This window comes from Rhinichthys klamathensis, unplaced genomic scaffold, assembly GCF_029890125.1.
Source record: "Rhinichthys klamathensis goyatoka isolate OS25496 unplaced genomic scaffold, OSU_Roscu_1.1 h1tg000605l_1, whole genome shotgun sequence".
Classification (NCBI taxonomy): Eukaryota; Metazoa; Chordata; class Actinopteri; order Cypriniformes; family Leuciscidae; genus Rhinichthys; species Rhinichthys klamathensis.
In genome coordinates, this window is record NW_026607060.1 from 124,261 (window position 1) to 150,550 (window position 26,290).

A 26,290-nucleotide genomic window follows, 5' to 3' on the forward strand; every position below is an offset into this window, starting at 1 on the left:
ATTAGTAGACCACTCCATGACCTGAGCTGAGTGTGTCCAATATATGTGATGATGGGAAAATCGGATCATTTTACCGAGTCTCTCATTCAGCCAAATTAACTAATCTTTATTCAAGTCACCGATTCACTCATTTGAACAGAGTGAAAATGTTCTATTTTGCACAATTATTGGATAATCACATGCACAATCTTTGATCATATTCCAAATTAAGAAATTATTATGGAAATCATTCCCCATGCGGGGGAAGCTCCAGGAAGGGTTCGAAAACCCTTACTTTACGTGATACTCATTCTGAAGTCCTGAAAATAACATTTGTGCTGCTCTGTTTACAGGAATACAATGCTGTAAGAGTACGTGTGTTTGGTAGTGCCACACTGAGTCTAAAAACAGACAAACAAACCATCAAGATGAGCAATTACACCCGTGAGGTACAAACTCAACATCTCCAAGTTTCCTCTTCTATCTGGAACTCTCTCTTGCATACATTTAGCATAAGTGAGGGAAAATCAAATAATTATTAAAATGAGGCAATTTTCCTGTATACGTTTTCTGGTGCATTCGAGATTAATGACAGTAAACATCTTTTCTCTGTTTAGTTTACAGTAGATATAGACCCTGCAGGGTCAGAAGAGCTTCCGTATGAAATGCCTCTGTGGATAATCATTGTGTCTGTACTGGCTGGAGTGATTCTGCTGGGCCTGATTGTCATTTTTCTGTGGAAGGTGAGAAACTTTTTGTGCTTCAATACTCGTTTGTTCTCACATCTGCACATTACTTTGGTTAAAGTAACACAAACAACAACTTAATTTTATCGCATTGTTCTTTAACACCATAAACAAAGTGTGAAGTTTATTTTTAACTCCACCTTGAGAGGAGCAGCAACACATATTGCTACACATTTTAATCATCCAACATTTCAGGCATTCAGGATGGCACTTTGGTGCATAAACTTAATCATAACCATATATTCTTTTAAGTAAATAGTGAAATGTTACACACACACACTATATAAAAGAAAAAAAAGAAAATATTATTCCACACAAAAAAAGTCACAATTTAACCACATTATATTGTGAAAGTATGTTCTTGTTAAATAGAATATCTATTTTCAGCATAAATGATTTTTGTAATTTCCCCAAACACATTTTTACAGTATTTTGCAGTCAAATTTTATGTATTCTATTTTTTACTTTAAGTAGATACAGCTAGATGTTGACCGAAGGGTATGGATATTATTATTTTCAGTATATCACAACTATATCACAACATTGATACCAGAAGAGCACAGTTGATTCAAGCCTAGATCACTTTTCTCCAGCCATGTCTTGTGCTTTGTTTGATTGCTCATATCTGAATCCTGTTCCCCAGTGTGGTTTCTTCAAGAGAGCCAACACCAGAGAGCTTTATGAGGCCAAGGCCCAGAAAGCAGAAATGAAAACACAGCCATCAGAAAATGACCGCCTTACAGAGGAGGACTGAGATTCCCTGGCCTTTGTGGGCCTCTGACACAAATAGCAAGTTTGTAGGTGTCACAGCCAACGGCTCTCTAGCTAAAATGCTTGGCTTGATTAACAATAATGTATTCCATGGAAGCTCCACTAATACTGTCTTTCCTCTTCCCCTTTGAGACACAACGCTTCCCTCGTCTGTTTTCGACTCTCATTATTGCTCTCAAAAACACTAGAGGTTTTTTTTTTTTTCCTGAAACAAATTGATATGTGAGGCTCTTTGCTATGTCCTCGGGCTTGGGATCTTGGAGATAGAATGATGTCTTAAAACATGAACTGTATATTGCTTTAATCCAACTTCGAAACGCCTTTTCTTGCTTTGACATGACTAATAACTTCTGCGTTACCACATTGTTTTCTTTTGTGCCGTTTGAGGGCTTGCTTTCAACTGAGGCAACAAACTCCTTCTGATCCCATCTTCTCTTACAGATAACAAGCTTTCCTTTCCCTTTCACAACCTGCCGCTGAATTTATCACACATTTTTACAGACTCTCTGTCTCATAATAATTTGCTCTCTTCATAATTTCACTTGAATTTACAGAATGCGTTCTCTCGGTTGCTATATAATGTTAATCTTGTAATCTACTTCAGTCAATCTTAGATTTCTCAAAGCTTCTCTGAATACATGCATCCTGTGGTAAGATGCTCGCCTTGCTCACAATGCTCTTTTTCTTATGTCTTCTCGCAGAGTGGCTTTTTTAAGCGGGCTGCCTATTTCCGAACTATGCCAAAATACCAAGGCGTGAAGATTTGTAAGAAGGAACAGTACCAGGTAAACCAGGGCTTTTTGGTTGTGGACTCAACGAACAACAAGAAACACTGGATCACAAACTGGACTGAAAAGAAACAGTACTACTGATGAGTGCACTCTCAAACTGTCTCTTCTAGACAGTAAAAATGGACGTTTACAGACGTTTATTATCTGAATCAACGCAACTCTACCTGATTTTATTGGAACTTCATCTGGATATCTGATACAATTGAAGATGTTCATTTAAAACAGCCTGATATGAACTGATTATACAGAAGACTGTGTGTGAGATTTATGTTTTGATGTTTATTTTATTACTGTTTTTCAACTGAATGTATGTATGTATGCTGGAGGGCTCAACAAGAAGGTTTTCAGATTTGTCCCCACCACAAATGAAAGATACGTTTTGACAAAAAGATAACTAAAAAACATTGTTTCAAATTCTGCTGATTTGTCACTAAGATAATATAGAATACAGAAAACCAAACCTTTAAACATCAATGAATGTGAATGTAAATTCAGTGTAAGTGTGAACTTACAGTTGAACTCTGTGTATTTTGATTTTCGTTCTTATTATCTGTGTGAGGATTTTATTGTTATTGTTATGTGCCCTAACTGAAAATAGCATTTTCTCTTCAGGTTTTCCGATAGTGCTAAAATCTGTTGCCCAGTCATGACTCATTTCATCCTTCTCATTTGGTTCTTGCTTTATATATTTTTATCTTGCATCAGGTCACGTTTATGTGAAACAGTGATGGATAGAAAAAAAAAAAAAAAAAAAAAACATGAACAGCTACCGAATGTGATTCGTTATACACGACACCGTAAACAGACGGAAGAATATTCATCGCCTATGCAATTGGGACGAGATCTAATCTCAAATTCAGCCAGTTTTAGCTCTACTCTGGGGTGATGTGTAGGCCTTACATGTATGTTTCATGCTCTGATTCTTGTTAGTGAATTTCATAGTCATATTTTAGATATTGTGGGTCTTTATGTATGTTGTAAATGTGACAATTAAATTTGTCTAAAAAAGATTTTGTGGATGTTTTTTTTAACAGTGATTTATTTATGTTTAAAACGTTTTAATAAATACGTGGATGTTGTTTACATGTAGCTAACTTAAACGTTAATTTGTTGAAAATAAGCCCTGTGCTCTCATGTCAACAGGCCTGTAAATCGACGCATCTAAAGAATTTTTTTTTTAAACGTGTGCATTAATTAGCTCTGCGTTAGAAGTGATAGCTTAATAAAAGATTGCATGTTTTTTCTTTAATACGCGCTCGTGTTGCTAATTTTGTAAGTAATGAACAGGAATGTGATCATTTCTAATCCTGTTAAGCCTCACACCAGCAGGAAAGTAATTGCATTAGAGTTTGAATAGATGTCAAAACTAACCGCATTCTCAAGCGAGCGTCACGGGAGCGCGAGCCCCGCCTGCAGGGGGATTAGCACGAGCTAAACCTCAGATCCGCGCGCTCTGTCAGGTAACGCCGCAAACACCATCCACGACTAACCTAACAGCACAAACAAGGATAAATAAAGATATTGGTTTGGTCTAATTTGGTTTTCGCGATACCAGCCGAGAGGTCGGTGTCTGGACTTTCAAGTTTCTACGCTGTGAACTGTCAAGTGGTCTATCGTTTAGTAAATTTCATAGTAAATCTGCGCGGTGGGTCGCATCTTTTGGAGAGGACGATGTTCATCATATTTGAGAGTGACGGGAGCGCGCGAGTCAGCGTCGCTCGCGGGGAATGACGCTTCAGACTTTGACCAAGTGTTATCAAGTTAATTATTACCTGATGGACTAAATGAAGAATGCCGCACGTTTGGGAGTTCATTCTGATTCTCAACGTTAATGTCATCATTGTAGAAGGTAAACTGTTCACATATGAAAACTCACTCTCAGGATGCTTAAGATGCTGGAAGCTCTGTTGTTAATAGACTATAGCAGAATTTTCATTATGCTGGCAATGCATTAACATCCAAAGCTTTTTTTCTTTTTCTCATAACAAAATGCTGAATTTACTGTCTGAAGCGATTGTTTACTGACTGTTCGTCCTGCTGAAGAAAAAAAAAACATTCTGAAGCCAGACTAAAGATGCTATGGTTTAAGCAGGCTTTAGCTAAGATGGTCCTCCAGCCAAATCATGATGGTCTTATGTGGGACTACCTTCTAAAACCAGTAGAACAGTTTGGAACAGAGACCAGATAGGCTGGTTTTAGCTTGTGTTTTTTTTTTCTTCCAACAAGGTCGTCATTTCAAAAATGAAAATATTTTAAATGGAACAGCAGGGATTTGGAGGGGGGAAATTGCTTCCCAAAAATGTAATTTCCTGCATAGCTATGTTTTCTTATATTCCTCGCTAAAAACAACAACAACAACAACATAGGTTTTGAGAAAAGAATGACCAGGGATTCGAAGAATCAGATTAAGATAGTTTGCTGGATTTTAATGTGGTTTAAAATGGCTTCCCAGCCTGGCCGAGTTGGTCTTCAGGTGGTCCAGGTGATCTGCCAGGCTGATCAGCTAAAACGTGCTGAAACCCTTTTCAAAATCAGCCAATAGATATGTTTGACCAGGCTAGGAGACCAGCAAACCATCTTAGACTGGTTTCAACTGCTTTCTTTTCGTTTCTCAATCCTTTTCATCTTTGTCATACTTTTCTCAAACGTGACATTTCTCTAATGAGTACAAACATATTATTGTTATATTAAACACTATAAAAGGATTTTCACTGCTAAGAAACAAAAAAGAAAGACATAAAAAGGGACACGAGACAAATAAAAAATCTATGTAGAAAGGTTGTCAGTGAGGCATGATCCTCAGAGTAAAGCTCATCTAGAGTCTATGGTGTACTATGTGCTTCTGCACTAGTGAAGTACCCAGTTTGTTTAGGCAATTCTGAGTTTGACGTCATCTTCCTCCTGGGGATGGGCATCTATAAAAAAAACAGACACAAGTTCACAAGATCTTCAACTGCAAAGAGCAAGATATGTGGATGAAAGGAAAAGCCCGTATTGTATGTTTGAAAGGAAGTTGACGTGTGGTTCGAGGTCAGTCTAGTACAGGAATGTCGACGGCTGAGAGTGTGAGGAAAATCAAAATCAAGCCACCTGGTTAAATGCATGAGGATTATTTTCCTTATTCCAGCCAATAATATCAAAGTGACTCAGGCGTGTCAAAAAACGTGCGGTGTAAAATAATACAAGCCTTTTTATGTTTAGTTCAATATCTCACAGGGAGCCACACACAGCAGAGATGATATATGGGTAGCCGGGCTCAATCGAGTGTCAGCATTTCGCAAATCTCTCGGTGTCTCAGCACCTGCACTTACAGCAAATCTGTGGCTCTCGATGCTTCTAGATACTGTAGCCTCAGAAATGGCAGCTTCCTACGAGCCACATAAGTGAAAGTGCACAAGCTTCTCATATCTCAGATACAGATGTCAATAAATTGGGGTGGAAGAAAATTGGGCTCCAATCCTCCGTTCATGACGGGCACATCAAAGCAACCTGGCTTGAGAGTAGAGCTGTGGTGTGGTGTATTAAAGTGCAGCCCTGAGTGCTTGACTTGGCAGTGGATATGATGCAAGCTGCAACCTGAAGCCAGAGGGAGAGAGGTGAGGGGAATAGTGATGTGAGATAACAGAGTGAATTCAGAATGCTGGAGTCTGCTGCCTCTGTGACCTACTTTCCAGCTCCTCCGACAGGGCCCAGAGCAGAGGATCCAGGATGCATCTGTCGTCATCTCACAAATGTGTTTTTTTATTCTTCTTGCAATTAAGCGGTGCTATTGGCAAATATTGACTTTATAAATTTGCATGCTACATTTTTTTTTTTTTTTTGGGGGGTAAAATGCGTCGAGTTTTGCCTCAAAAAGACTTTTTAAATGTGCCTTGTATCATTAGAGACAACTTCATCCTCTCATTTGACAGCAGAAACTCATCTCCTTGGGGGGTTGGGGTCTATTACAGGTGTGACTGTATTTTCAAAAAGCCGTGGGTGAGTGATGTGTGAATCTCTTCTTTTCCCGCAGCACAGCCAGTGTCATCAAAGCTGCACGATGGTTGGTGGGCATACAAAGATCTTGTCCAAGGGAGCTTTATACCAGGTAAGCCTTTCAAAAGAAAGAAAAGAAAGTGTGAGATTATGCAGAATGTGTCTTGTCAAGAGTCATGCTGCTTGCCGCACTAAGACTCGCAAGATCTGCAGAGGCTTTGTGTGTTGACTTATAGCACATAAAACTTCAGGATGCCAATGAATATTTTATTCTGTTTGATTCACACTTTTAATGTATGTGAACACGGTGTGAAGGAGGTGCATTTTACACAAATGGTGTGAACAGTATTTAACAGTTCTTTGCAATTGCTGCATCATAGTTGGGAGATTAAATGGGGAGTTTATAGTGCCTACATTTCACTAGATTAGTTAGCCTGATACCTTTAAGGTTGTTAAATGATATACATGCAAGATAGAGGTTATTTTAAAAGTGAACTTGAAAGCTGAAGTGTGTAATCACCAAACGGAATTGTGTGCAAAAACAATGAGTGTTTCAAACAAGTTTCCCAGACACTCCCCAGTCTGTTTTTTAAAATAAATTAGTAGTTAAAAAATGGTGTAGGATTTACTTAAAAACCATTTACACTCGGAAATAAGTCAATTTTATTAATAAATACGAAGAAACAGCAAGACACTGAATTAAACGAGAAATTTTTATATAGAAAGACAAAGACTTTTCTTGTAAAACATAGGCTACTCCAATGTTCTTTGTTTTATGTACAGTTTTTAACTGTGGGGGAAAGTTACTTTTAAAATGAATGTGTTACTATATTGTTTTACAAAAAGCATTACTTAGTTACTTTTTATGGAAAGTAATGTGTGCCATTTTCTCACCTGGGCTGGCTTTTCTTGCTTGTTTTTAAAAACCAAAAAGAAGTTATATTTTGTCAAATGTAAAGACCCTTTCACACTAAAAAGTTGAAGGAAATACAAATTCACTCCTGTACAGTATAGAGCGCAGCGCAAACAAACCATGCAGCTGTGCTGCCATGCTGGGGCTGAAAGTTTTCGCAGGAAAAGAGACATTTCAGCACTCTTTCATCAGCAATAAACAAAAAAAAACAAATGTGATGTTTATATAGAGTAATTTTTGCTTTTTGTTATGGTTGAATTGGATCATCGAAGGTCACCAGGAAAGACATAGGTTAATAAAGTGAGATTAAAAATACGTAAAGTATATTTGTGTTATTTAGCCTATATTTAATTATTGCAGGTTTGCGTAATATTCCGAGTTTGCAATTCACTGTTTTTATTCATTTTGAAGAATACTGAATCTGTTTTTGTGCAAATGAGATGAGTAAATGCATGCTTACAATTAGTCTAACTTCGTTACTTATTTGAAAAAGTAAGCTATTTTGTTGCTAGGGATGTGGCCGAAGAAAAATGCTATGTTCGGAAAGGACATGGTAATGTGAAAAAAATATGCTTTTGCTTTCTTTCGCAATTATATTTGGGTAATTAATTATATTGTATATAATTTGCGGGTGTCAAGGAGCTGCTATCAATGTGTTGCTTGAATGCGCACGCTTTTTACTTTCACTTTCGAATTTGGGATCACACTCATAGGGAGGGACGGTACGGACCACTCATTTAACAAGATAAGATATTATTGTTCAATGACGCTCAGGATCTGTTTCACACTAAATCGTCCACCCTGTCATTCTTCTCTCCTTACTATCTTCACGTGAGAAGTGAAATCTGATGCACTGTAATGTTATGTAACCAACTACCGCAGCAAGCCTAACTTTTAGGGGCCCCGTATGCGTTACTCATTTTCTGTGCCTTTCCGAATTCGGATTTAGGCTTCGGGCACATCTCTACTGATTACATAACTCGCATTACTTGTAATGCGTTACCCAGACACTGTTTTTTAAAGTACATTTATTCAGCAAATATTCATTAAAAACACTGTTACAAATTGTTACAAAAATATTCTATTTCAAATTAACAGGCTACTGTTCTTCTGATTTTCTACTCAAAAAATATATCACGATTTCCACAAAAGTATTAAGCAGCACAACCAATTTCAACATTAATAATAATAAGAAATATAAATAAAAAAAATATGATTTCTGAATTATCATGTGACACTGAAGACTGGTGTAATGATGCTGAAAATTCAGCTCTGACACCACAGAAATAAATTGCATTTTAAAATAATATTCTAATAGAAACCTTTAAATTGTAATAAGTAAGGGATAATGTATAGCGAGGCGGTTGTTATAGCGACTACAACCCCGACAGGCTGATTATGGGGTCTTGAATCATCCTGAAGGGGTTGTATTCGCTATTACAACCGCCTCACTATACATTATCCCGCTTATCACATGGCTACCTACCAAATAAATCAATAATTTGACACAAAATATTGATTTAAAGGGGAGTTTATTGATTTAAAAACGATTGTATTGCTTCCGCTAAAGAAAATAGTCTCTGAACTGCGTCCATGGCAACGCTCTGTTTTTCATGGCAACGGTGTGTTATGGTTATACTTTGCAGCGTCTGTTATCAAGAAATAACAGACCGCATTCTACATTAGAATTCAACCAAGCCATGTAATAATATTTTATAACATCAGTTTTACTGTGCTTTTAATCAAATAAATTTAGACTTGGTGAGCAAATGAGACTTTCAAAAACATTTAAAAACTTTTAAATAGAAGTGTATAGTCTTGTGATCTGATTAGCATTTTCCGATACAAAATCTGTAGAATTTGGCAAAATGGATTTAAACATTGTAAAATGTAATAATAATCAAATCATATCGAATATAGTTGAACACGCAGGCGTAAAACACTGGATGAATTAATTCTCCGCACATCTTGTTCTGCGGGCGCTGATCCCGTGTGGCCTGGTTATAGCTTAATCTATTTTTACAGCTTGTGGTCTCAACTGATTAATGCTTACTATTGAAGCAGAGGTCTGAGACACTTTGAGTTTTATTCGAAATACTTAATTATGTAGTCAGTCAGTAATGTATGTAACCAGCAAAGGAGCCCTTTGAACACTAGTATGCTTAAAAAAAGAAGCTATAGGGGACAGATCCATACAATTCCTACTTATTCACAAAGAAGGGTCTTTATATTTATAAAAAAAAAATCAATTAAAACAAAGTTATGCAAGATCTACTTGCAAGGACACAGCAGTGCAGCATCAATCATGGTTGTAAGGGATATCAAGTAAGCCCTATAGCAACTCATAAATATATGCATTGCACATAAATTTACCTCTTTATTAAGCGTTCTGCAAGGGAGAAAAACTCTCTGGATTTATATTGCGTAAATGTCCTTGAGACTTAAAAAGGGACTTTGAAAGAAAGAGGACGAGAAAGCATTCAAAGAGCAAACATCATCCGTTTCCCAGAGCATGTTGGATTCATCTCAAAACAGTCCTCACAAGTAAAACACTCTTTTGCTTGTCCAAATGCATGCTAAAGGCAACGGTTTAGTTGTAATCTTTTAGTGTTTGCCTTAAGCGCTTGTGACACTTGTTCAGTTGTCAAAGAATATATCAGTTACGGTTAAATCTGATCTTATTGTACAATATCAGGCATAGTTGTGAAGTGAAGTTGAAGTTGTACTTCATAGGGGAAGTGCGTGTCATTTCTGCACCTCCAAATAAAATGGAAACAATCATTTTTTTTCAAAACAGGTTTTCCAAACACCCCCCTTGTCTGCCATTGGTCAACAAACAGATAACCCCGACCGACCCCAAGCGCACGTCATTGGTTGAGCCACTGTTGCTGGATTGTTGTGGTCGGATGCTCAAAAAAAGGAAATGCTTTGAAAGCACCACAGAGACAGCGTTTACACTTTTTAGCTAAATCAAACTTACAAGTTGGCTGCCTTAGCTGTCTCTGCATATTCAATAGGAGGAAGTATTTAACCCTAAAAAGATTACACACATCAGCTTTAAGTGCATTTATGATTGATTCATCATACTTACAACAGGAATAAAATGTTATTCTCAGTCAGCAACACAAATTTGCTTTCATATCGTTCAGTTAAAAAGGGCCAGTTTTATATTTTAAGATGTTTGAGAGACTAATTTGAGTTTAGAAGGAAAAAAACCCTTTCCATTTTATAATTTTGTCTAATCAGTTAACACCAAAAAGTCTCATGATTGACGTGCATTGGCTATTTTCAGTCATGGACTTTATTTCACTCTTTTGAGATATTTACCTCTCTTTAATGTGTGCATATTCATGAATGAATATTTCTGTCCTGTTTTTGACACACTCTCATTATGCTTACATAGCTGTGCAGAAAGATCTTACAATGTTAATTGCTTGAGAACATCTCTTCTGTTCTCCTGAGGGTTCTGCTGAAGCTGCTATGAGATGTTCTACTTTTGGATTGCATGGTGAAAACTTGTCTCACCTGCACACAAAACAACATGTGTTATATTTCACAAGCAAAACCAGAGACAGTGTGTGTGCATTCAGCATATTAGAATGATTTCTGAAGGATCATGTGACTCTGAAGACTGGAGTAATGATGTTCATATTATACTGTGATTAAATGTATATGTTCAGCTATCTCCCATCAGCACTTGTGCTCAGGGCAGGGGTATAAACAAACATTGTGTAAGCAAATCTGAACAAAGCATAACAATTGAATGTCTTTCTCTTCATCTGGAAGACTGCACTGTTAAAAAAATCTTCAGTTGCAGAAACGTGTAAAGCCAAGAGAATATGTAAAAATACATCAAATGAATGTGCTTCTTCCATATTTAAGACTTTATGCAGCTTTCAGTATGACGTAACCTCAGCGCCTTGCATTGTACTGTACACTGTTGATGTATTTGTCCCCTGTCATACCTAAAAAGGACTTTGACAGAGTTCTCATTAATGTATTGAACCCAAAGCCAAATCTGGCACAGATCCCTGAGGATGAGGGTGCCATCTGTCTACCACTCATCAATTGCTACAGCAAAATCACTATATCACTCTGGATATGACAGACTGTTAGCAACAGAGCTCAAAACGCTCAGCTGACCTTAACAATGGATTCAGAGAGTGTTCAGCTAAAAAATACCAACACACTCAACAGGACCTTAAACATAAACTCAGGCTGCTGCTGTTGATTTTTATTTTTTGAATGCATGGTTTGTTATAGAGCTGTTAATTTTTTTTGTGTTGCCGCTCTTTAAAAAAAAAAAAAAAGAAAGCATGATATATCTTCACCATATCTAAATATTTTAAAAATCAGTCCTGGACATACTGTATAGTGGATGTTAGATACTTAATTGTCTACTTGATTTCTTTATTTTTACATTTAGATTATCTTAAATTTAATAATAGCATAAAATGTAATCTTAACAAATCTCAAATTAAATATACATGTTTCATTATGTACTTTATGATGTTGTGATACCTAAATTATTATTTTTAATGCTTATTATTAATGCTTATTATAGCCTAGACAAAATATTATAGAATAAAAAAAATATAAAAAAATTAAATGTATGTATATGTTAATATTTACAGTTTTTGTATTTTTCCATTTTCCAGTTCAAGATCAAGATGATACAACTTGTGTCCGACAACCTGGCTTTACAATTTTGCTATCTTACATGTTGAATTATGAATTATGGGCTGAGCTGAGTCTACTTTTAAATAAGCACACATTTCTTACTGGTTCCTCCTTCAATTTTATAAGCAGTTGCATATTCTGTCTGTCCTTGACATTTAAGAAAGCACAGAGAGGCAGTGAAAGTGAGAAGTGAAAAAAATAAAAAGCAATTCCACCTAATGAGCTCAGTGGCTGTTAGGATCCCAGACAAAAGCAGGATTACACCTTAGTTAGATAACAGTTTTGGGAACAATCATTTATTTAGGTCACTGTACAAAGAGATGCTGAAAATACACGAATAGCGCGTAAATAGCTTTCATGCATTCGAAGGAACAGAGCTTGTTCCACAGCTTCCTATGGCGTAATCTTTGTATCTAATGCATTTTCTCATTCTGATTTAACAAGGCAACACATCACGTAGCCCAGTCCGGTTTCACTCCTGCAGAGCCAGGCTGGATGAGAGGAAAATCAGGTCGGGGATCGCTTGTTCATGCTGGATAAATCTGTTTATAATCTCAGCCTATGGGGACAAAAGTTGATACTCTTTGCATTGAAGCATCCAAGCTCTTGGTGATCTAATGAGTTTGACGTGTCCAGTGCGGGGGTCAGGGTCACAATATCATCTGCGCTCGCGCTCCTGCCACTAACCTAATGCTGGATTCAGTTAAAGGGATAGTTCAAAAATACACCCAATCATGACAGAACTTTTATTTTTAGCTTATAGATTAGATTATAGATTTAGCTTTTAAAGACAGGGGGCCCTATCAAACACCCGGTGCAATGCGACGGCAGGCGCAACGCAAGTGTTTTTTGCTAGTTATCATTTTCACGTCCTGCACCACGTTCTTTAAATAGCAAATGCATTTGCACCCATGGGCGTGCTGGTCTGAAAAAGAGGTGTGTTTAGACGCATTGCTATTTTGAGGCTACTCAAATAGACTGCGCCATTGACCTACTGAAACCTGGTCTAAAGTCAATGGCTCAGTGTTTTTTTTGTTATTTAAAGAGCACGTTAGTATGTGCGCCTATAGGCAGGTCCACAACGCGCGTACACTCTGCTTATTACACACACAGGGATGCGCAGCAGCACACAAACTAGCCAAAAATAAAAGGATTACAATGTAAAAGATTGTTATTGTGTACATAAAGATATGGTGGAATCCGGCTTGTCCCGTGGATGGTCTGTTCGCGCGCTTTAAACTCGCGCACGAGCAGATCCGTTTCCTCACTGGAGAAGCGTTCAGTCTTTCCACACGCGAATGTAAACAGCGAATCCACCATGGCGCGAGTGCAACTGGCTCTTAAAGGGAATGGGGGAAGAGACTCTGATTGGTTTATTGCACGTTACACCCAAAAACACACCCATTACTCATTAAGAGAATAGGGACAACCCTTTTAGACCATGCGCCGCGCCTGCCAACCATTTTTCCCGTCGTTAAACTATAGCAAAAGTATATTCGGACTTATGCCGTGCGCTTTAGACCATGCGCTTAGATCGTTAAAATAGGGCCCAGGGACGTCCTAGGTGTTGGGCTCCTCCCTTGATCTGTCATATTAATTTTCAAAACAACAAATATGAGGTTTGAGGTTCAATGCACTTATAAAAATCTCATTCCAATCAGCAATAAAGTTGTTTACTGTTTAAGGACTGTGAAACATCTCAGAGAATAAATTAATCATATAAGGTCAAGTATGTCCTTTGGCTGTGTGTCTAATGTGACTAATTCCATCTGTGTTTCTTTTTTTCTTCTTGAGTTTGTTTTTGCGAAACGAATCGCATTAACATGCAGTTCTCTTATTTGGATGCACAATAATGACCTCAAAAGAGAACCAGTGGTGCGCCTGGTAATTAAGTGGTAAAATTGATTGCTTGTCAAAATGTTGTCTCAAAGGATATCAACCACTAGATCCAAACTCATAAACAACATCTACACCATGGATGGGGCTAACGGAGGAAATTTTGGATGAGCAATGTGAGATAATCCCCAACATATCCCCTGCCAATCAGATCATGACCCATTACAAAATGGCAAACGCAACATTCTCCTCCTGAAATTTAAAGCAAATGCTCTAAACTTCACTTTTTATGTTTATATTTTACTAGTGCCATCTTTCTGGGGATTAGTTAACACTGCCTGGAACCTGTGCGCAATTGGGAAGAGACAGTCGCCTGTCAACATTGAAACCAGTCGAATGATTTTTGACCCCTTCCTCAACCCACTACGACTCAATGCAGGGCAACGTAAGGTAAGTAACTACAAGAAGGCTCTTGATCGTATTTTCTTAAAATAACACTGACACTATGATTGACAGTTGCAGCATAATCCTTTCTATAATATCTGTTTAATCATATATAGAGTAGTTATTTTTCACATTATTTAAACTGGTAGAAGATGTACAGTCACACATTATTCAGTTTAGAACACTGTCCCATAATTCACTGGGATTTTGACGAGATCGGGTCACACGGCATAACCCCAGCTTAGCGGTCCATTTGTCAAATCTAATCACATTCTGTATTTACTTCTATGGCTGTTGTTTAGACAGCTAGCTGTTTGGTTTGTTGCTGAATCTTAATTCATTGGGTGACTTTTTTATATACCTCAATTGGCCAATGAAGCAGATCTTCAATTATTTTTGCCAAGCATAATAGTGAAGCCTTCCAAATGAAACCTTTGAAGATGGCTATGCTCCACTACTGTTAGTTTGTTACAACGGTGCTCTAATGAGATCGCTAATTCTCTACGGCGTGCAAAATTGCTTGCCATTTGCTTTCAGTGAAGTGCACCTGCAGTCGGTCAGCAGATTAGTGTGACTAAACTCATTTACCAGACACAAATGCAGTGTTTGATTATTGATGGTTGGTGTACATAAGACATCACTCTGACCTCTAAAGGGATTCAGGCGGTTGTTGTCAGATCTTGAGTGCAAAGGGGCTCTATTTATTCCATAGAGCAGGAGGGAAAGGAAGGAGTTAATTCCTCATTTAACATCCTGTTTTATGATTAATGCTGCTGTGCATCTGCTGGGGGAGATTAGGCAGGCTCACCATCTGTGCTGACAGGGCCTGTCACTGAAGAATTCTCCAGTGAAGCTCCAAGAGGTTGTGCTTATGGATAATATACCCTAGTTCATCTTCTCTCAATAATACATTAGTACCCTTAGTCAGGAACCCGGAATAAAAGTCTGCTGTTGTTTTTCTCTGGAGGTTTTTCTGCTCTTATTTCAAGAGACCCAATTACATTTATGTATGCACTGCTCCTTTGAGCTTGTTATGACTGCACTCTGTATGTGGGGAGTTGATGTTATTCCTAGAGAAAATTCCATTGGAGACCTAAATGTTCTCCATGAATTCAAGTCAGTTTGATTGGTTAGTGGCGTTGGTAACCAGAGGGCTGTTAAATAATGGAATTTATGCATGAAAACTGTAGGCTGTAATGGAAAAGTTTATGGTCTCTTTTAGATAGACAAGGCGCTCATTCATTCTTAAAGGTGCTATATGTATTTTTTAGCGGCCTCTATCGGTGATGTTTCAGATTGCAACCAATTTTTACAAGAGTGCTCGTGCTCTTGCGCGTGCTCGAACACAAGAGCGAGCACTCATGGTACCGGCCACACTGAGACTTTCAACACACCGGAGAAAGCATCACACAACATCCTGGAAACTCATGTAAACTCCCACTGCAACGTTACAATAATAGTCTACTTTTATCAGCTTGACGTTGAACTAATGCTCCATGCTCGTACCATGATAACGTTACATTGACTGCATTTAGCCGACATGTGGTGTTATCTAGCATAAGGCATTTCACTAACTATTCGTGTATCTTTCACAATCAGCAATGTCAACATAGCCTATATAGATGAATGTATAATATGATAACGAAAACGGTTTGTGAACTAGACTGAACAATTTCAGTGTAACAGTAAGATCGTAGGAAGTAACATTACTGTACTGAACGTGTCTGGAAATGTGTATTATATTATAAACAATATGATAGTAGTGGGATGAGTGACGTTGGACAGTAGATCTAGTACATAAAATAAAAGTTACATCCTAAAGCACCTACTTTTTGTTATCCTGGAACAGTGTTTTGTATTCATTTCATGTCTCATGTATGTTGTAGTTTACCTTGCTATTTCATTACAGTTAACCATTATTTCAGCATATCTGAAAACTTGTAATTTATCACAATAAAAATAGCGGAGGTCTCTACATAATTCAAACACTCTGCCGATGTTGATCCGTGCTTTCGTCCCAAGTCGATCCGATTCACGTTTGGCCTGACGAGCTTCAGCAGATACATTTTTGTTTTGTTTTTTATATTTATGTGGAGTTTGTGTTGGAGTGTGTGTTGTGCTGGAGGCAGGTCGTTTTTGGGTGTTATCAGACTCCATGTCGTTTAGCTGCAGTGCCGTCGCATAGACTGTATATAAAAAGGAGAGAGGCTCGGGAGCGCGCATGCACGTCACATCCGATGGATTTCGCAGAAAATCCGACCCAGAGACTTCACATAGAAATAGGAATACTGGCCTTCAGAGGTAATAGCAAAACCTGACAAGTGGATCGTTGTAATGTGTGATTACAACCCCTTCACACACAGGCAATACAAAAAGGATTCATTTTTGAAGAAAAGTTACATATTGCACCTTTAAGTTACTGAATGGAAATAGCGTATTTATTTTGTTCTTTTTCTACGTCTCTTTAGTTCAGGTAATTGTGAGACATAGGTTAAAATATGAAATATAATATAGTCACAACTGTGAAATACAGTGTTGTTATTGTTGGCTAAAACTATTAAAAGTTATTTTTGTTAATTGAAAAAAGCTGAAATATAAATATTAGTTGAAAATTGTAAACTAAATCTTTTTTCTGTTTTTAACTAACTGAAATAAAATACATTTAAGTTGAAGTACTACAATTACTAAAACTGAAATAAATATAAATTGAAGCTAAATAGAAATATTGAAAAAACGAATAAAAATTACAAAAGAACATAACAAAATTACTCAACCGTAAACTAAAATTAAAAAATATAAAATAAGCTAATTCTATAATAGTGTATAAATATAACTAAAATAATGCTGGTGAGAAATAAAGTGGCAGTTGTGAGATATAAAGACGCAATTACAGGAAATAAGGTTGCAATTACAAGAAACAGGCACAAATGTGAGATATAAAGTTGCAATTGTGAGAAATAAAGTGACAACTGAGATAAAGTCACAGTTGTGAGACATGAAGTCACTCAATTATGTGAAATAAAATTGCAATTATGAGGAAAAAGGGTCAGAGTTGGAAACGGGCTTCCACAGTCTTCTGTGTTTTGGTGGACAGTTGTGATTAATCCTGTGAATAATCAGTGTCATTCCTAGTATTATAGTTCAGCTTAAGTTGCCATTTTATTCTAAATTATTTCAGAGCTACAGTTCAAAGTGATCGTAATTACCTCTTGCTCAGAATTTATCCTATGACACGTCAGGCTAAATGTATCGCTCATTCTCATGTTCCTGAGGGATCAGCACTTCTTAAACTGTCTCTAGATCACAAATGAGGCGACTGGAATTGGAAATCTCCCATTAGGATACCTTCACGCACACTCTCACAGCTGTTTACAAAGATGTTCTGATCACTAGGGCGCCACAACAAGACACATTTTGGTCTCAATTAGTAATCATAACTAGCAACGTTAACATCAAGTAAAGGCAAAATATTCCATGTGTTGTTTTCCATAGGCTCTCATCTTTCAGCTCAGATGCATTTTCTACATAATTCCTACCTCAGCAGTTGCACCTGTCAACCAGGTTTACCTGGAAAAACCTCAGTCCATCAGAACTAACTAATGTGTTCATTGTGTTAGTGCCTATTTTTCCAGGAATTCCCTGTGCGGGAGGCACAATGTCAAACAGTGCATGTAATGCCTTTTAGCTTAGCCAGGTGAAAACGGCTTCACCTTTGTCCTCCCAAATGTAAACATGGAATCACTTAATATTGTTTTATCATAAAAGGTCAGAAATAAGAATGTCTGATCCAGACATGTTTGTTTTGTTTTTTTTCAGGTCAGTGGAACGATGTATAACACGGGCCGACACGTGTCACTGCGCCCAGACAAGTCACACCTGGTGAACATCTCTGGCGGGCCGCTGAGCTACAGCTACAGGTTGGAGGAGATCCGGCTTCACTTTGGCAGCGAGGACAGGCAGGGCTCAGAGCACCTGCTCAACGGCCAGGCCTTCCCTGGAGAGGTGAGCCAACATAGAGCCTGGAAATACATCACTTCTGTGGGATTCAGTTAAACCTGTCTTCCTTCAAACGTCTGGATGCGGCGACAGACCCTTGAAGTACTGGCACTGAAGTTAATGGAGTATGCAAAATTGTGTAATTAGTCCCTTTTATCAAATTATTTTTACACTAGAAATGAAAATATCTCCTTCTCTCAGTCCGCTTTCCTTCGACAACTTGAAACAGAATAAGACAATGAGATATCATTTGAGCAGATCAAAGAAATTGTCCAAAGCCAAATCAATTGTTGCATTTTTCACTAGAGTGATAAATTTGTGATTTCTCTGAAAATGTGTGCATTGTGCGGTGTCACTGAGTTTGCATTAATAAAGTCTTTTATTCAGGATTAAGGGCAAAAGTCAGGATTATGGAAGTGATTTTGCTGTAAGAATAGGCTAAATAAAAACAAAGCAATGAGTCATCTTCAAGTTTGCACAGTCACAGGATATGAATTGGTCATGTGCTTTAAATGTACATGTGTATAGTGAGGAAAAACAGTCTGAGTACAGACAGACCAGTTTTTTGTTTGAATCTATTAATCTATTCAAAAATATATAACAAATACAATGCATACACCATCTGGAAGATTTATTAATGTTTTTAAAAGAAGTATCTTATGCTCACCAATGCTGCTGTTATTTGATACAAAATACAGTAAAAATAGGAATACTGTGAAATATTACAATTTAAAATAAAAATTATTTGAATATATATTTTTAAACGTACTTTATCCTTGTGATGACAAAGCTGAATTTTCAGCATCATTACTCCAGTCTTCAGTGTCACATGATCCTTCAGAAATCATTCTAATATGATGATTTGCTGCTAAAGAAACATTTATTGTTATTATCAATGTTAAAAACAGTTGTGTTCAATAATTTTCAGGATTCTTTGAATAAAAAGTTCAAAATAACAGCATTTATCTGAAATAGGAAGCTTTTGTAACATTACACACTACCGGTTTTTGTTTGGAAAGAAATTAATACTTTTAATCTGCAAAGATGCATTAAATTGATCAAAAGTGAAAGTGACAATGAAGAGATTTATTACGTTAGAAAAGCTTTCTATTTCAGATAAATGCTGTTCTTTTGAAGAACCTTGAAAAAAAAATTTTTACACAACTGTTTTCCACATTGATAATTTCTTAACAATAATACTACGATAATAAATGTTTTTTTTATGTTTTCAAAAACATTTAAAAAAGTGTAAAGTAGAAGTCCATAAAGTCTATAAAAAACAGTGTTTGTATATAGTTTAATACTGAAAGAGAGCAAACTATTATTAATGCACAACACCAGCCAGTTTTCAAACTGTCAAGAACATCAATTTGTGCCAGACATATCAAATCATTTTAATGAGTTGAAATGTTTACTCTTTATCTTGGCGCAAAGATGTGCGTCCCTCTGTGATCCTCACCTCACCTCTGATTTCACTGAAGTCAGCAGCTTCTCTTCATTTTCCTAATCCAAATGAGGTTATATGGGTAGCAGCTTTCCAACAACTTCATCCTGAAGCTGACAAGCAAGCTCATTATAACTGATGACTGAAGCATATTTTCTAATGAGCTCCAATGCAATTTTGAGCCACTGAAAATTAAGCAGCAGATTTCCTGGGCTCCATCTCTCTGCTTTCATTGAGCTGCGCTGAAAGAACAATAAAGCAGGATGGAGGAGCATAAAGGAGCTTCATAATGTTCCCATTAACAATTCATTAACAATTTATACACAACACACAGCAAAATATTTATTCGGATTAATGTACTGACCCTCATTACAGTGTCACACGAGATTACAAGCTGACATAAAGGAAGTTAATGGAGATATGCTGTTATATACACATCATTTATGGGCATATTTTATGGATAATAGCTGTTTTGAGATTAGATCACAGGCAGTCGTACAGTCACAATGGTTTGGCTCCGTGTACACGTTTACCTAGCAGGTGTTTGTTAGTGTTTTACTGGAAGTCACACTTCTTCTTTTTTTTCTTTTCGCAGGTGCAACTCATCCATTATAATCAGGATTTGTATTTAAATTACAGTGATGCCGCCAGGAGTCCTAATGGAATTGCAGTTGTTTCTATCTTCATGAAGGTTAGTAGACTCCGTTGCTTTAAATGTATACAATGGAAAGGAGACACTTCATAATCAGTCTTAAACTCCATTCATCTTTAGCAAACATTATATACAGTACACTTAACAGATCAGGTCAAATATTAATGTACATGAATCAACATGCCATAAAAGTTCTAACGTAATGGTTTGGTATTTTTAAGCATTATATAATGTAGTAATTTTATTCATTGAAATTTTTCATGCCCTATTATTAAAGCAATGTTACCTTTAATGAATACTGGAAATTTAACATACAATAATCGAATAGAATTTGCTCTTAAATCGTTTTTCTTCTCAAAAGTTAAGCAAATATAAAAATCTGCAGTATTCGGCCCCCATTGTTTCATATCCACTACATTCATTATGCATCCATGTTGCTTCAAGGGAACAAACTAATAAAATATAATTCATTTATAAGACTCTAAATTATTTAAAAATAAATGACAACTCAATGACAAAGGAGAATCATATTTTTGACGAATTGCAAAATAAATAAAATACTTTTCTGATAACAATTCTCTTGAGCAAAAAATTTGCATCCTTGGTACACAAGGCCAGAAAAAGATTTTCTGATTTGACTGCCAGGATAAAACATAATCACTAAAAGCTTTTTATTGTTTTATTCAAAGTCACCTCTTCATCATTATTCATCAGTATTGCCTTGGCATATGCATTCTGTGCTTGTAAAGTGGACTGCAAAAGATTCTGATTTATCAAGTAATAGTGAAAAAATATCCATGAATATTTACTTTTTTATTTACTTACTATTCCTATGTTAAGAAAGTAAAAATAAGGTTATGAAGTCACAACTTAAAAAGAGCTCTATGAAATCTGTTTTATTATATTTTTGATGAGACATTTATATGTCATGGAGAGTAAAGTGCTTGACTTCTGTTTGACTTCACACGCATGATTACAAAATTAACAAAAACAGTGTAAATAAAACTGACAAGTGTTCAAACCATATTAATGAATCATGCCCAAGTGCATGCTGGGAAAAGGGAGAATGGGATTGAACCACTAATCTATTTTTTCAGAGTAGGCTTATTTGAAATAAGGCCCTGTCCCATATGGCACCCTAAACACTCTCGGTCTACCTGTCCGCACTTTCGTGACGTAATGCCGCTTTGACTGTCGGGAAGAAGTCTGCTGTGGAGCTTGCTTCAGTGCGGGCTCGGCAAAAGTACGCATCGAGGAGGGCGCATATAGATTGCAAAGGGGGCACTCTTGAGCACCCTTCTGAAACCTAAAATTACTAAATGGGACATCCTACGGTCTCATGGACTTAACGTACATTTGTACGCGGCAATCATTGTAAGTCATTAGGCTTGTTTGAGATGAGCAAAATCTGGTTAGAAATGTGTCCGAGTGTGGTCAGACTTGCTCTGATGTCATGCTGACGTATGTCAAAAAACTCTCGTGACCGCAAGGCGCACGTGTCGGATTCTGCAGTCGCGTGCAGTTGCTCTCCACCGACTGCGCTGATCAAAAGCATGATGGGAAACGACTTACTGACGACACAGCTTAAAGGGTTAGTTCACCCAAAAATGAAAATTATGTCATTAATGACTCACCCCCATGTCGTTCCAAGCCCGTTCATCTTCGGAACACAGTTTAAGATATTTTAGATTTAGTCCGAGAGTTTTCTGTCCCTCCATTGAAAATGTATGTACGGTATACTGTCCTTGTCCAGAAAGGAAATAAAGACATCATCAAAGTAGTCCATGTGACATCAGTGGGTTAGTTAGAATGTTTTGAAGCATCGAAAAAACATTTTTGCTCCAAAAATAACAAAAACTAGGACTTTATTAAACATTGTATTCTCTTCCGGTTCTGCGTTCACGAGTCCGCAGTGACGCTGGTGACGTAAGACGCTGCTGACGTGTTCTCTAGTTACTGGTTACCAGAGAACACGTCAGCAGCGTCTTACATCAGCAGCGTCACTGCGGACAGAACCGGAAGACAATACAATGTTTAATAAAGTCGTAGTTTTTGTTATTTTCAAAAATCACTCCTCCTCTCACTGCAGCCGCCTACTCTCGACTACATTTCAGGCGAGGCAAGGCGCATCTCAAACAAGCCTAATGTACAACAGCATCATCGCATCATAAGCCCCGCCTACTGGCGTTCAGTTGCTTAAAGGTGGGATCAGTAGTTTTGGAAGAGGAAGCGTGGAAGACGACGCTTAACACCCACTATGTTATCATGATCAACTCGATAGCACGAGCACGACAGTCATAGTAAGGAATATATTACAACTATAGCAAGATTAGGGGGTTATATCATCACTATGAGGAACCAAAGGAAACAAACATTAGGAGTAAATTATCTTACTTTTCAGACACACTTTGGGAGCAGACGCTTGAAACAGACAGTGGATGAGGTTTAAACACTCCAGGCTTATATGTGTCTTTTTCATAGCTGAATCGAACGACAATAATATCGCAAATGAAAAAACAAGCAAAGATGACACACGAGCATATTCAAGCAATGGCCAGCATAAGTTCTGTGAAACAAAGCTAAACAATGTTACTCGCCTATCAAGAAGAAATAAAGCAAACTCGCGTCCGATGTTAGGCCTTCTCGCTCCTTGAGTTCTCTCCAGCGCTGGTAAGCTTCTCCGATTTGAACACGAGTTCTATCTCTTGCTTAATCATAAGCCTTCTTTTTAATTTTAAGTTCCGCTTTTTGTTTTTCATTTTCCTCTTTTGTTTTTTATCTGCCATCTCTTTCTATGGTCGTTCGGCTAATATTTTTTGCGCTCTCTCTCCTCCCCATCATTAGTAGACACGTCCCTTACTGCTGATTGGTTACAAGTGTGTTTTGGTAGTCGTTCCAACACAGTTTTCAAAAGTGTTTTTCAAAAACTATTGATCCCACCTTTACCTGCTGACATTTTGCCATGTGAGCGTCACGTCAAAAGCAAATAGAGCCCAGTATAATCACTGATGCTGTCGACACTGGATACAGTATACGCATATTTGTTGTTTTTTAACATCATAAGTGAACCTCAAGGAACATATTAAAATAATAAACAAATCTATGAACCCTAGTGGACATGTGAAATGCCATGTTTTACATTCAAATTTAGTTAACGAATTCATCTTTAAAAAGGCCATTGAGTCTTGTCTTGATTTCTGTTTATTTACCACTTTTCTCCTCCAAACTAAAGTGAGATAATGGTGGAGATTCCTCGGCATTAACCTCATCACACAGCATGACGTAAGACTCGCCGATTGCAGCAGGAGTCGCCTCCCTGATGGTTTGAATCGTGACTTCTGTGTAAATTGGGGCAGAACTGCCACAGTTCAGATGAAGGTATTGCAGCATTGCAGCCTCCTCCACCTCCCCCCGTTCACTTTCATCCCGCTTCGCAGTGATCGTGATGTCGGGGAATCTCCACCATTCTGCTACTAATGAAGGCACATGGATGAAAGCCATTCATCTTCAGTACATGGAAGAAAAAAAAAACACGTCCAGATGCCCCTAGAATAAATTCTACTAGACTATTATTGATTATGCTTGTGATTTGGTGAAGCTGTAATGAAATATCTCAGCAGTAAGTTAACGCTCATGTCATTTGTGATTAATGTACTGAACAACACCATGTTTTATGAAACTCTGCCTTTTCATCAGAAAAAGCTGCAGAAATCTGGTTTTAAATGTTTTCTTTGATATCTGACTCTTCAGATTTCAGAGCCTACAAATGTATTTCTAAACCGTATGCTGAGCAGAGAGACCATTACAAGGATTACATATAAACGTAAGTGCCCACAAATACCAATGTACTTCGTCACTAATGTCAGTGGAGCCGGGGGTGCTCTTTTTTTTACACTTTTTAATTTTTAAATCTTTTTTTTACACTTTTTAATTTTTAAAGCTGCTTTTTATTAGCATTCAATTTAAATGTATATTAATTGTATTGACATTAAATTGAATTTATGTTACTATTGTTAACATTAAATTACATTTGATTGAAAACTGCCTCCAGCAATATTATTAAATCGAACGGCTTCCACAGTCTGAATGTGAAATATTGCTTCTGCGTAGAAGACCTTCATAACTCTTAATGAAAAAAGAAAGGGAAAACAAACTTGGCTTTGTATTACCACCTGGTGGTCTTGGATAAGAAGTGATATTTTATTCTGTCGGCATTGCCAGAACAAAATAATAATTGTGATATGATATCATGTATTGTCCTGTAGGAATGTGTCTAGATATCTTGTAAGTGTGTGTTATTTATCTCAGCCCATCGCTTGTTTTGTATATGTCTTTCAGATGATGCATACTTACTGATGGGGCTCGATATTGAGGAGCTGTATCCTGAAACCTCCCGTTTTATCACATATGAAGGGTCGATAACTATTCCACCGTGCCTTGAGACAGCCACCTGGATATTAATGAATAGGCCGATTTACATCTCACAGATAGAGGTGACATGTTGAAAACTCTGTAAAATATTTTTTATATTTCAAATTTCAAGGCTGCAATTATTTGATCATCAATATAGCAAACCCGTAATATTATGAAAAGTAATTACAATTGACTTTTATTTAATTTATTGACAGTTTAAAAACTGGCTCTTCGTTAATAATTCTTTGCTTAATTTCTTTGAGTATGAGGTCAAATTATATACACAGTTTTTTTTTTTTACTTCACTTTTTTAACCTTTTTTAATGTTTTTGAAAGAAGTATCTTCTGCTCACTAAAGCTGCATTTATTTGATCAAAAATACAGTAATAATATTGTGAAATATTATTACTATTAAAAATGACCGTTTTCTATTTTAATATATTTTCAAATGTAATTTATTGCTTGGATGTTAAAGCTGAATTTTCAGCATCATTACTCCAGTCTTCAGTGTCTCATGATCTTTCAGAAATCAGCATATGTGATTTGCTGCTCAAGAAACATTTCTTATTATCAATGTTGAAAACACTTGTGCTGCTTAATATTTTTGTGCAAACAATGATTATTTTCCCACGATTCTCTGATGAATGGAAAGTTCAAAAGAACAGCGTTTATTTGAAATAGAAATCCTTTGAAACATATATATTTTTTTACTTTCACTTTTGATCCATTCACTGCATCTTTGTTGAATAAGAATATTATTTAAAAATATTATATTATATTATATTGAATATAGCCCAGATTAACATCTTAATTGCCTTTCCAATATCTTTTCAGATGCAGTCTCTTCGTCTCCTCAGTCAAAACCAGCCGTCTCAGATCTTCCTCAGTATGGGTGACAACATGCGGCCAACCCAGCCACTGCACCAACGCTGCATCCACACCAACATCAACTTCAGTCAGAGACGGGACTGTCCTAACAACCGTGTGCTGAGGCCGCAATACAGAGGTCTGTGTCACACTCCACATCAATAACATACGCAGGCTCTGCAGCATACATGCTGCGTTCGATAAAGCCGAGCACTCAATTAGACACTTACCATCATTGCTCATGAAACAGATGGAAATGAAACATTTGTCTTTGTGAATAAGTGGCATGTTTCACACAGAAAGTTATCTGACATCATCATTTTCTGCTTCTCTTTTCAGTGAATGAATGGCTTCTGAAATAAAGGCTTGCTGGGGTTTAGTTACTTCAGAAATGTGACCAATGCACAGAGAAAGATGGGATACATTCTGCGGGATGAAGCTTGTCAGTGAGACAGAGGACTCTTCAGTAAAAATATAAATCAAATTACTTTTATACTTGTTTACATGTTTTTAACAATATATGTTTATCAAAGACATTGAAAGCAATTGCTTTGACCATTCAATCAGACAGGACTGGTTTTCAGTGACACTTGGGTCTTCGGCTAACTCTCGAGGGACCGTCTGCTCTCGTTGTTTGCATCCGAACAGCAGGTGCATTCAAGACTTGTTGGAGCGAATGAAAAAATACCTTGAGACTTTACTTTGACACCAGGCAAACAAAAGGATTTCAAGCCTATACCTTGGTCTATTTGGAGCATGTTGCCTTCTCTACGTAAGTGTTTA

General features: G+C 37.1%; 2 protein-coding genes across 2 annotated transcripts in view; both read left to right on the forward strand.

Annotated features, from left to right (window-relative positions):
- itga3a (integrin, alpha 3a) overlaps nt 1–2,226 on the forward strand; it is a 42,107-nt gene extending 39,881 nt beyond the window's left edge. Inside the window, 4 exon segments of the mRNA XM_056240616.1 lie at nt 333–428; nt 597–722; nt 1,369–1,522; nt 2,198–2,226. Coding sequence (XP_056096591.1) covers nt 333–428; nt 597–722; nt 1,369–1,479 — 333 coding nt within the window. The 3' untranslated portion in view covers nt 1,480–1,522; nt 2,198–2,226.
- A 1,330-nt stretch (nt 2,227–3,556) lies between these two features.
- ca10b (carbonic anhydrase Xb) lies at nt 3,557–26,007 on the forward strand. The gene is made up of 9 exons (XM_056240665.1): nt 3,557–4,136; nt 6,300–6,374; nt 13,999–14,141; nt 17,952–18,137; nt 20,171–20,266; nt 23,978–24,050; nt 24,566–24,720; nt 25,475–25,646; nt 25,847–26,007. The coding sequence occupies exons 1-9, from the start codon at nt 4,079–4,081 to the stop codon at nt 25,867–25,869; spliced, it is 981 nt and encodes a 326-aa protein (XP_056096640.1). The 5' UTR covers nt 3,557–4,078; the 3' UTR covers nt 25,870–26,007.
- Nucleotides 26,008–26,290: the final 283 nt, after the last annotated feature.